Source organism: Pseudorca crassidens, chromosome 7 (genome assembly GCF_039906515.1).
Source record: "Pseudorca crassidens isolate mPseCra1 chromosome 7, mPseCra1.hap1, whole genome shotgun sequence".
Classification (NCBI taxonomy): domain Eukaryota; kingdom Metazoa; phylum Chordata; class Mammalia; order Artiodactyla; family Delphinidae; genus Pseudorca; species Pseudorca crassidens.
The window spans coordinates 63,640,210-63,653,399 of NC_090302.1; the positions used below are offsets into that span (position 1 = coordinate 63,640,210).

Genomic DNA, 13,190 nt, shown 5'->3' on the forward strand with positions numbered 1-13,190 from the left:
GGTGTTTATCTATACAGTGGTACCTTTGTTCTCCAACAATGTCAGATTGCAAACGTCCTGGAACACATATTTACCTGGAGGATTCTTGGCAGGATCATTGTGGCTTGGACTTCCTGATTGTCCAGAATCTGTAAAGAAATCACAGAAAATGTTTTCTTTTTAATTTGTTTTGAAAGAATTTCACAATCCTCAGAAGGACTTAAAAAAATTTTTTTAACGTAGAACAATGAAGTCGAGTGTTTGAATAAAGTATACTTTCCTAAGCCTTTCAGGAGCAATGTTTTATTTATTAAACTAGAAGAACATCTATATATATATATATTTTTTTTTTCGAGAGGAAAAAAGTAGCGATCTCTAATATTTGTGGGGTAGGGCAAGGCTTTTTTAAAACAAAAGGTCTGGCGACGAAGCCACTAAAGGTGGTTTGAAGGTTGGGCCTGTCAGGAGCAGTAGGAAATAAAGCAGATACATTCCCTAAAAATGCAATCTGAGTGTAATTAAACATGCTTTTTAAAAAAAACCTGAAAATGTTTTTATTCAATGAGTAAAAATACATAGAAACTAGAGTCCGTTTTTCCAGGATTTCAATCGCATACACACATATCCACTCCAATAATCCCCCAACCTACTGGATCCAGGCCCAGGTTTGACTGCATCCCATGATAGCAATCGATTTGCAAACACCAAGAAAAGCATAAATTACTAGGTAGAAACCATCACGGCTTTGTGGAGAGCAAATTGTTGGATCAATTTAATTTCCATCTGTGATAGACGGACAGACTCGGCAGATAAGGAGGAAGAGATCAATGCAGAATATCTGAATTTCCTATCCCACATTGTTCTTCATCGATGCTACAGAAAGGAACATGGAAGCTACAGTACTGTTAAACATGCCTTTCCTAACTAACCTGACACTGTTGTGTTTTGCTCACTCCCCTTTCCTCCATGTCCCCTCTGCATTTATCTATGTCATTTGCGCCATATTATTATACACTTACTTGCAAGTTGTTTTGTACTCTTCTTTTATTGGTTCTAGTATTTAAGTTTTGTCTCCCCAACTAAACTGCATGCTCCTAAGCAGAGGCAGAGATTCTGTCTACTTCTTTTGTGTTTTCCTCAGTGTGCTGTTCACGGCTATGAATGCACTGGGCCGGATGGTTCAGATTCAGCAGCTTTCTTTGCTTGCCTAGAAAAGGCAATTTTGAACTTGATAGTGAATTTCAACAAAATTTCATAGGCGGCCACAGACAAGTCTCTTTCCTGAAACCTGGCCATTATACCCAAGACAGGATCCAGTCTTATTTAAGCAGAAAAATCTTATGCTGGTTTTTTCAGCAGAGTTATTCTGCTCTTCTACTCAAGTTATTAACATACTGCAACTGCTGCTTCTACTATTAACTGCAAGGACATTCTGTTGACTTCTTTCTGTATAAAACTTGGTTATTTATTTCTGCCCTTTGCCTCATGCCTGCTAACTAGATTTAATACTGAGATCGGAACTGTGCCCCTTCATCCCATTTCCTTGTCTTTTTTCTTTTTCTTTTCTTTCCTTTTTTTTTTTTTTTTTTGTCCTAGAACAGTTTTTATAAAATCTCAGTAAATATATTTAATGATTCCCACATTATCCTCCAATTTATTTCTTATTTCCCCAAATGGAAAAGAAACCGGTCAGGACTACTCCTGCAATCTCAGTTCTGGCTAGAGTCTTCTACAGATAGTCAAAGAGAGTTAGGTACTCTCCAAAAGGTTTGTCTCATCTCCCATGAATTCTATTAGTTTTTCTGGAATTGAGGCAAGACTCAGTGACTTATAACTTAGGAGATCAATCTTTCTCTTTCTTTATTCCCATAAAAGATGGCCCAATACTGGCTACTTTCCAGGCATGGAGTATGACAGTTACATAAAAAAAGAAAAATTATATGATTTTGCTATAGCCTCAGCTATTTTTGCCTTGAGTTCCTCTGACAAATGTCCCCCAGAATTGATATGACATTCCAGCTTAATTTCTCAAGTGACTCTTAACATTTTGAGAAGTTCCATTTATGCAGTGTGTACCCACTGACCAGAGCCTCCCCACATTTTATTTTTCCCTGTAAAGCTACTTCACATTTATGGAGGTCTAGATATTGATCCCCCATGGTGGCTAATGACACCTTCACGATGACACAACATGAGGTAAATTAGGGTTGTCATCAGAGGACATGAGCTGTCCATTCTAGGTGAGCCTTAGTATTTTTAGTTAAATCAACTTCAAAACAGAACCACAAAATTCTTTCCCAACATCTTGTTGCTGAAATTTGGATCCAGTAAAGAAAAATGTCTCTTCCATTCCTGAGAAAGTATTCAGTTAGAACAATGACACCCCATTACCACAACATCCCATTTGGAAAACCCTAATTTTTTTTCTGCTTCAAATTACCCTTTTCCCCTATTTCCAACAACTGCAGACCAACTTCTTCAACTGAAATAAAAATGTAATTTCTGAAAAATAACCCACAAACATTTGAGGGAAAGCTAAAGTAGACCCTAAATTTGAGGCATACACTTGCTTTTAATAATAATAATTCCACTTTCTAAAATAATCTGGCATTTACTGGCACACATGACAGATTTTTCCCTCGTAGTCCAACGTCTGTGCCCTCTCATGCAGTAAACAGCATATACTGGATCCCCAAAACGCAGAAGAGGCCCCCTCAAGGAACGAGCAAAAGAACACTTACTTTTCCAACTGTAAATTCTAACACTCTAATCTACTTTTAACTCTTATGTCACCTTATATCGGTCACTTCATTCCAACTGCTGGAAAAGGAAGTAACCAGGGAGTCACAGTGGGCAGAGAAACCAAAAATGAACTGTTATTGTGGTGAACTTCAGAGAAAGAATTACTTAGACCACATCTAAAACCCTTCCAATTCACCACCTAGGTCAAATTACTCTATACCCAAAGGTTTTCCTTAACTGCTTCCATCATTTGCTCAAGTCGTGTGTATGTGTGTGTACTTCATATGTTACAGCGAATCCCGGCTCTGTCCCTCACTAGTAATGTGATCTTATACAAAATTACTTAACTCTTAGGGCCTTGGAGTCCTGCTCTTTAACTGTAATACTACCTACCTTATAGAATCATTGCAAAGATTTTACTATATAAAACGTCAAGTACTGGTCAGACACATCTTACACAATCAATAAATGAAAGCTATTATTAAACAGAAAAGACACACTCAAAAAATGACTAATATTTTTAACGGACTGACTCTCAGGAAGAAAGGGAGAAAAGGGATATGACTAAATTTGCCCATCCCAGTGTAAGCATCTAAAACTGTCCGTGGTGAATCAACTGAAGACGGACGAGCGTGTGCCCTCTTGAATTCCTCTGTAAGTGCTTTAGTCCCACCCTCCCCAAAAGGGAGGAAGGCAGTGCTGCCATTTCGAGGCTCTCAGGGAGCTGTCATGCTCAAAAGCCAGGAGATACCAGCCATGTGACGAAAATTACCTTCTAGAAGACTGAAGTCTTTGAAGAAGGAGGGCGGTAAGAATGGGACTGCGAGGTGCCCAGCACACTCAGTCTTGAGGCTAGAAAGATTTTGATGCAGTGGAGAAAAAAGGAGAGGAAGGGGTCTTGAAGGCAGCAGACCTAAACCAGTCCTCTGTCATTCCCCCCACATTTTATTTCCTCTTCCCTGATCTCATTCTATAACTTCTACATTTCTTTGTCTGTCTCTTTCTGACCTGACTGGACAGAAAGTAGGATTGAAATACATTTTGCATATTTTCCAACATTTTTGTTTTAAAAGTGTGAATTAAACATATTATATTTCTTCTAGGCAACAGAAGAGTTAATGAAACCATTTCTAAATTAATGCTTTTAAAACTCAATCAATTCCTCCCTCCCCCAGGTTAAAGATTCTCTAGGAATAAGTAAAGGTTCTCATCTTTACATGGTCCTTATTAACTTTCCTTCAATCTTTCCATCCACTCCTTTTTAAAAAGTAGCCAATCTTTCATGGCTCTTCTAATATCTAAACTTTACCTAAGGAGTAACCAAGTTTCTCTAATGACACAATTTTATGGAAGATCCTGGGATACTTAAGTGATCTAAATGGCTTGTACAAAGTTACAAGGCAACTATTAAAACATGTGTTCTCTACATGGGCCACCCATTCAGACACACTGCCTCTTGAGTGGTTATGATGCAATCTTAAAATCATGCAAATCCAAATGACCTTTCACTCAATTCAAGATTTCTGGGAACTTTATCTTCCCCTAATCTCCCTCCTCCTTCCCACCATTTACCAATATATTCAAAACCTTCTTCAGAAATTTAAAAAAACCTTTAGCTAGTCTTTTTAACTGAAGTTGGAAATAATTATTATTATCATTGAAGTCTATACACTAATTGATGCTTTAGAAAGAGGCCAACTCTAAAAACTTTAGTTTGGATTTTCATTGCTAAACTGAGGAAATTCTAATGTTCTACTGATAATCTAATGGAAGTCCAATGAAATGTCTTTTAAACATATAAGATAATAAATAAATACTGACCTGTTAAATGTTTGTATTAAGTACTAACATGCTTGGGGGGAGGGATGTGGAGGGGGATGAACTCAATTAACTGATGTGGTTGGATCATCACAACTATGAAAGGTTTTTTGAAGGTCATTCATGTAAGTTTCAATTAAGTGAGAATAAGATTTATGAAGCACGTTCTGTATTCCAGTTACTAATGTTTGGAACATATTAGGTTCTCCATAAATGTGTATTAAATTTCCATTTAATTTACAATAATGAGCTTTAACATATTGTTTTAAAAAGAATATACCTTCTATGCTATCTAGAAGCTCAGAGCTTGCTCAGACAGAAATGTACAAATTTAAAAAAAAATACACTGTGATAGGTGCTATAAATGAGTACACAGCAAGAGGAAATAATTAGTTCTTCCTATGATGGATGGGCAAGGGCATGTCATAAAAGATATCAGAGGGAGGTGACCTTAGGAACAGAGTCTTGAAAAATAAACAGATCTCACATCTTGCTGGTACATATTCCTCTCTACTAACAAGGCGATTTCTTCAAAACCTAAAACTGATCAAGCTTCTTCCCTGCTAAAACTCTTACATGAGTCCCAATACATACAGAAAAAAACTCCAAAATTTTAGGATGTCATTCAAGGCACTTTGATCTGGCCCCTACCAACACCTGGGTCATACATTAGCCTTTCAGTTCCATGTGTGTCACCTCCATTTGATGCCCCTGAGTCCTTGCACGCAGTGTCCGTCTTTTTTTCTCCCTAAAGTCCTCCATGTTGAGGTCATCCCTTTTAGATTCTGAACTATATGAGGGCAGGGATACTGCCCTACTTAGCCTTATGGCCCTAATCTTCGGTACAGCGCCTGACACACTTGTTTAAGTCAAATGAATAGAAAACAATTGGTCTATAAACTACGGAAGTGCACAAAGAAGACTAGAAAAAAAGGAAGAAACACTAGGCATGCTGCCTCTGTGCAGAAACATCTAAAAATAAATGATAAAAATGAACTCATTTATAAAACAGAAATAGACTCACAGACATAGAAAACAAACTATGGTTACCAAAGGGGAAAGGTGGGGGAGAGATAAATTAGGAGTTTGGGATTAACAGATAAACACTACTACGTATAAAATAGATAACCAGTGAGGACCTAGTGTATAGCACAGGGAACTACATTCAAAATCTTGTAATAACCTATAATGTAAAGGAATCTGAAAAAGAACATATACGTATATATATGTATAACTGAATCATTCTGCTGTATACCTGAAACACTGAAATCAACTATACCTCAATTTTAAATAAATAAATAAATCCTTAAGAAATTATCCAGTGGGAAAGAAAATCAAGTAGACAAACTTTTGTGACAAGGAAAGGGAATAGAGACACAATTCCCAGAGTGGGTCTCCCAGCCTAATGTAAGGCTCAGTTCTGCTTCCCTTCATTTCTGAAGGAATATTTGGAAATGGGAGGGGGTAGATAAGAGGCACTATTTTGAGTCAGAAATTAAGGTTTGGCTCTCTCCTACAAAGGGAGGAGATGCTTGTCGGGGGAGGTCCAGGGAGCAGGCCACTAGTTTGCAAGCAAAAGGCCAAGAAGCTTTTGATGACCCTTATATATAAGCTGTCTTTCTACCCAAAAACGACACATTCCAGGAATTCATTTTCTTCTCTGATACCATGACTTGAGGGGCATGATTTTTATTTATTAAAAAAAAAAAAATTTGAGAGGCATCATTTTTATTTATAATCATTCTGGTGCAAAGAAGGAATTGTACAAGGTAACCTGTCAGGTCCCTTCTGGCTCTAAAATTCTATGACTCTATAACAATATAGCTTTTATATCAAGGGATATCAGAAGAGTAAATGAAACCCACACTGTAACCTGTTAACCTACAGATAGCCTCTTGCTAGAACTAAAATTAGTCATCATGTGATAAAGGGCCCCTTTGTCATATTCTTTGGCTTTAAGCAGGTAAAGAAATAGCCCATTGTCAACTAAAGATACCATGAGAGTTTTCTAGAGGCTTAGAATAGTCCCCTTCTTTCTCTCCAAAACATTATTAACTACTGACATACTAAAATAGCATATTTTTACAAATTAAGTATATAGTATGCCAGAAAGAATCACTTAAGAAAGAGAAAAGCCAATGTAAGAAACAAACAAAAACCTGAAAGAAGGGATACAAACCCATGCACTTTATAACAGGGAAACACAAAGTTAAGACAAAAACATCCACCTTTTTCAAGGAGAGAGGAGAAAACTATTCTTCTCAGACGAATCTCCCTCTCCGTTTGTGCAAAATGTCCTGCCTCCTTCTTGGCAGTTTACTTTCTACAAGGACTGATTTCCCTGGGAGTTATAGTGAGTTAGGTTTATGTAATCACAATTCTGATTACATAATTTGCCGTATTTTTTCTGCAGCACGTTAAAGATCTATACAGCTTCAGTTTTAATGGAGGACTGTTTCATCAATTGGGATGCCACAAAACTAAAGTTTTATAATACTTCCTTCTTCCGCTCTTAAATGGTTGAGAATAACACAAAGAAAGAATCTGGGAAAATTAAGCACATTCTTATCTCTCATAAGCATGTAAATGTGCGGGAAAATGCTCATTCTCTCCTTCTCTGATTTGGTCTATCTGTCCCTTCTCAACAGGAGATTACGTTATATGGCATCCACTTCTCTGCAAAACTTGGGTAACTAGCTATCCATGGGAAGCGTTAACTCTGTCACTTGGTTAATGGAGTCCTTGACATATTTTTGCTGAGTCTGTATCCATTCCCCTAAACCCGGTTCTGAGCAGGAAGAGACATTAAACCTCTCTGAATACTTTTGACAGAACCAAAATAATATTTGGGAGACATGGTTTCTTACATATTTTCAATCATGCTTTTTAATCCATATTATTTTCCATCTGAAGACCCATACCTTCAGATCTCCCTTTTTATTGGTTAACATGGATTTTAAAATATATCTTCTATACAGCAAAACTCAGAGATTTAAAAGAGGTTGCTATACTGAGGCTCCTTACAGATAAAGTAACTTATTTAACCAAAGAAAAATACAGTACAAGAGAGTAGACAGGTACTATACCCTCTATTTCTTTTCCCTACACATTCTACTAGTTCTATTATTAAACTTTCTTTTAAAGAGCCACCTTTTTCTGCTTAACAGGAGCATTAGGTTCAAAGCATCCTATCGCAAGGATTAAAATAAGGATTTGTTTGGGCTCAAGACCAAACTTTGTTCACAAGGAATTAGCCAAAACCATAGGGCACTGAAATTTCAGGGAAAAAAAGAAAATCCCACACCCATTTGAGAGCATATCTGTTCATGCCAGGGGACAATTCACCAATGCAGACGGGAAGACCCCTGCACAAAAGTGTGAAACCTGCCAACATGTCTGACCAGAGGTTTGTATTGCTTCATTAACTAGCACCAAACCCCCGCAAATGAAAGCAGGGATAATCGTATCTGACCTTTCTGGCCTCAGATTAAGTTCAATGACTCTCTACTGATCCAGGGATTGAGTAAACCAAAGGCCACAACCAGGATCGTCTAAACTTCTTGTTTTTGAAGCCGTTAGCCTTTAGAATGTAAAGATACCATACTGGTCATTGTCAAGATTGCAAACTTTCTAGAGTGTGTTTTCAATTAAGTAAATAAAATGTGGTAATTAAATCAAGATTGCGTAATATGTTTTTGATTTGTAATCTCATTTAAATTAATTAACTGACTCAATCCCTGTTTAGTTTTTAAACTGGCCTAGTTAGGGAAAGAGTCCCTGGAAGCAAATCCAGTTTTCTATCTTTAAAAACAAGGCAAAGCAATCTGGCATACTTTAAAAATGAAAAAAAACTTAGATGCACCAGCAAAATATAAATACAGAGGCAAGGGTGTTAGCATAGAAGAAGGAGGAGTTTTATGGCATGATTTTGACTAAAAAAATAGATCTAGCACTAGAGAGAAATAAACCAAAACATTATTTATTCAAAACATTTCTTTTCCAATTTTATGAAGATTGCATGTTTGTTGGAAGCAAAACATTTCCAGCTGTATTTTAAGTTTCTGAGGAGAGTTGTAAGATTTATAATCTTTCCTAAATGCTGCCCATATCTTATAATATGAGATGAACACGCCACTGCGTACTTTAAAAAACAATTTGCCAATGCACTCTGCCACATGAAAACAATGAAGTCCTTTCCAAAACCCCACCAGATCCAGGAGGAAAAGATGAGATGAATGTTCTGTCTTTCCCATCTGGGAGACATTGTGGATTTCAGCCATACTATGTAATATAATTTTTTTTTTCCCTTGGAAACCGCGAAACCTGCATTTTATAGCAAGGTATGTAGTGCAAAGAGAATGCTGGTGAAATATGAATCTGAAAATGAAAACCAGAATGTCATCAGACTCAAGAGCATAATCGTGGAGGCAAGTTGAAAAATCAATGCAAAATTTCAACATAAACGAAATGCAACATTTGTGATCCTATCGGTCTGAAATTTTCTCTTAAAAGGAAAGCAGGGGAAAATAAATGCTCTTTTACCACCGAAATCCTGAACAGCACTAATTACACTGCCTGGCACAGTAACTTACTTATCTGCTTTATTTTGTCCTGGGGTCTTCATGCATTATTCTAAGTCCTACACCTAGCACATTCTGGGTGTACGTGGCCCTTCTGTGCTATGTCGGTTTTTTGTATTTCCCCAAAACTTAATACAATATTGTTTATCTAGATTAAAACCAGACATAAGACTTTCTAATATTTTGTTGGCAATCTTTCTTCTCAGGGAGCAGGACGTGTTTTCTCACAACTGTCTGGAGAGTCAGAACTCCTGGGTTCCATTCAGTAACTGCCAACACTTGTGCTCTGACCCTAAGCAAACCACTTCATGCCTGAATCAGTTTGTATCTTGCCCAATCACTTAAAACCGAATAAGAAAAGGTAGGAGTTTTTGGCCTTAGTCATTTCCAACAGGAATAAGAGGAAAAAAATAACTTTATACAACAGTGAAAATATGCACAAATATTTGTGCGGAAAGGCTAAGATTTGTTTTAATAGACTTTAAGGTTTAATTTCCCACACTCACACCCACCCACCCCCACCAAAAAAAAACCCTCCTAGTTAGTCCTCCTCCGTTTTCACTGTATACTTCCCCTTGAAAACACTAACAACGCAGGTAATTAAAGTTCTGCATTAGTGTACAGGTCTCCTGTTGGAGTGTAAAATTCATGGGTCAAGATACATGTTAGCCTTATTCACTGCCTGGCGTTTATATCTGCTGAATAAAGGACCACTCTTTACAGTGAACAATACCTTGATGGCTGATATCACTTAAAATACTTTTCATCTTTCTGAAATTATAATTAAATTGGCAGTAATGCCAATCGTAAGTTTTACTTGTTTGGTTATTACCTACATATAGTCTATTTTTAAGTGTCTGTGAGCTCTCTACAAATATAAATTTAGCAACTGATTCAGTCAGTGACCAAAAAGTCATATCCTTATTTTTTCCTGTGCTCATTTATTCACTGGCATGTGTTCTTAAAAAGAAATGTTTTACCTCAACAGATTTCTCCATTATTTAAGGTAAAAAGATACTTCGCCAAATCATTAAATTGTTGAAATCATGATATGAGCTTAGAGAAAAGAAATCGGTGGGTTTTTTATATACCCTACTAGTTGTATGTCATTAATAAGTTGCCCTTGCTTTATTATTAAATCACGGCTCTTAAGTCTATGATGATGTATTCATATAAAAATAAATGTATGTATTTAATCAAAGGTGTACAATACACAGCAGAGTAACAGAGTAAGATAGAGATAATATATTTCTACCATGGTCAAGTAGATTTGTACGTCAGACGTTCATGACTGCTTTTGTTTATAAAATAATTTTATCATAATATTGGAGGGAAAAAAATCAGAGAAGTCACTTGATGAAACAGGAAGCTTGCTGATGTGGCAGATAACGGTATTAAATGTCCTAACAGTTCCTTGATAAGTGGTTCAAAGAACTTCTGTCCTCATGGTTTCAGGACAAAAGCTAATTTACCAGGAATAAAACTACTTGAATAATACATCATGTGAAATTTTTTTTAAAGGATAAAATGAGGAAACAAATGAGGAGATAGTAACTTCCTCCTGCAAATGAAAACTGCATGAGAGGAAAGTAACTCAATTTTACTGGTAAAATAAAAAACCAAAAAATGGCTAACGAACATGACTTTTCCTTCTTTTTTTCAAGAGAAGGGTCGGGATTATTCTGATAAGTGGAATGATATGTTTGAAAGAACTCTGAAAAGTTTGTAACTCAACAGAAATATGAAGATTTGTTATAATTTTATGGGGCAGTATTTTTTCAAATGATCATTTTAAGAGGAAAGTTAAAAATACAGGTAACTTTAAACAAGAATAATAGAAAGCCTATTATAGCAGCCTACTATGGAATCGACTGGCTATTTGGAAAACAAGAAAAAATGATGAGAGGCATGCCCACTTGCTTAATCCACTTTAAAGAAGGGAATCGAGAGTATAAGAGCACGGAGCTGTGAACCTTGTGCTCAAAATTCCTTCCATTTTGTCATTTTACTCAGTTTATCTTTAATGGAGATTCAAATGGACTCCTTATGATTCAAAAATCTCTAAGCTATACCTAAAGAGTATGAAAAAGAACAAGTTTCTGCATTATGCCCCATCCGTATGTCTTAACCCTGAACGGTATCAAACCTATGTAATTTTATACATCAAATGCCTTCCAGATGTGACAAAATTTTAACACAGACCAACGTCAAGTTCTTCACTGTAGACTCATCTCCCATGCTCACAAAGATTATTTCCATTGCACATAACATTACACACGGCTAATGTTCAATTTTCCAAATTGATTATTATGCTGCCATTTCAAAAATGACATTGCCTTCCAGTCAAACAACAAACTACAAGCTATGCTGCATACCCAACCTCCCCCTCAAAATCACAAAAGAACCAAGAAACCACATCATTATTTCCAAGTTGTAGACAATGCTTGATTACAACGGCAGTTGAACTTTTCCTGGTCCATTCCTGATACCTCCAAAAGATGGAGAAAGAGAGGGTGATTATAATTTTTTGTCAGAGCTACCAATTACCATCAGAACAATTGAGCCTGTCACCTGTTGTTTGGGGTTCTAAAGACTGGCTCTAATTAGAGAAGATCGAATACTTCCTGACATTTACAGTATGTTAACAATTGAAAATTAACCAACAAGATCATTCATGGAGAATTTTCAAAAGCATCTAATAATACTCTTGATGAAAAAAACATAAACTAAATTTCCCGGTAGGATAAAAAAGAAATTTAGTAACTCAATGCCAGTAAGAAAAACTAGTATGATAAGGCTTTGGATAATATCCTGAAAACTTAATCCCTCCCACAAAATTAATGCTTTGAACCTTACCGCAATTCCATCCCCCCACCCCATCTCCAAAATCAGAATTGTCATGTAGTGATAATTTGTCCTCCAAGACATCCCTCACTCTGTTCCTGCAAACTACATTTCCCAGCTTGTTAACAACTGGCTTCAAATTAGAGCCATCCAATGGGAGGCTCTGGTGGGAGTTGTGGAACTTGGAGAGTGGGAAGACAGGAGAAAGGGAGGTGTTTCTTCTCTTTCTACTTTTAACAGGTATCTCCAAGCAATGGCTGTCTCCTTTGTGTTCTAGCTTCCACAGGGTGGGCCCCTCTCCCTGTGGTCTCCAAGGGCTCTGGCAACACCACCTCCTCCTCTTATCCCGCCAGCCTTAGTTGCAGTAGTGGGTTCCTACAGATGCTAATGTCTGGGTTGCCTCACTGCCCCTTTGGGTTTTTACCTGTTCTAACATCATTGTAATTGGTCTCCCCTTGGTAATTCTTTCTAGTGGACTCGGGTAGGAGCTCTATTTTTCTGGATCCTGATGGATACATGTACTTTTTGACATATTCATCACTCTAAAATAGATGTCAGGTAATAGAGTTAGAGGTAGTGGACTAAATATAATCCATGTAGAATATTAATAAATTTCAAGTCATTGTTATGATTTTCATTAAAAAGGTGACAAAGCACTGTCACCGCTCAGTACGCAGTACAAAACTTTATACCCCAATGTGTTTTATAATGCACGATATTGGCAAAGATAATCAACGTTAAAAAAGATTAATTTAATTAATCAGATTTTCAATGCCAAGCTCTAAATCCATCTCTTCCAGCAGATCCTCTGCTATTCATACCCACCCATCCAGGTTTACTATTTCTTTTTACCTACTCAGACTTAGTCTTTCCATCCAACTTTTAACAATTAACATGATACCTGGGTTTTTCCTTGTGTATGCGATTTTCCTACAAACATGACTGTCTGCTCCTTGACTGGATCAAGTTATGAGCCTGATAATTTTTATAGAACGTTGCACATTTATTTCTATCTCATAAACAACTTTGAGTTGCTTATCAATTATCTGAATATCTAACAATATCATGTGGAGATAATAAAAAAGTTGTCTTAAATATAGACCAACATATAGCAATCTAAGAATAATATATATTTGAAAAGAGAAATAATTTCAGCATTACTCTTTTTTCTCTAGGAAATAGTTCACTCACTTGACGTCTAGCATTTTCACATTGGAAAATTCATAA

General features: G+C 36.6%; 1 protein-coding gene across 13 annotated transcripts in view; it reads right to left on the reverse strand.

Annotated features, from left to right (window-relative positions):
* The window catches only part of NFIB (nuclear factor I B), a 440,917-nt gene that overhangs the window by 101,701 nt on the left and 326,026 nt on the right, over nt 1-13,190 (reverse strand). For all 13 annotated transcript variants that reach the window (XM_067744397.1, XM_067744402.1, XM_067744408.1 and 10 more), the window contains exon 3: nt 75-128. In XM_067744397.1, coding sequence (XP_067600498.1) covers nt 75-128 — 54 coding nt within the window. The remainder of the gene's footprint in view (nt 1-74; nt 129-13,190) is intronic.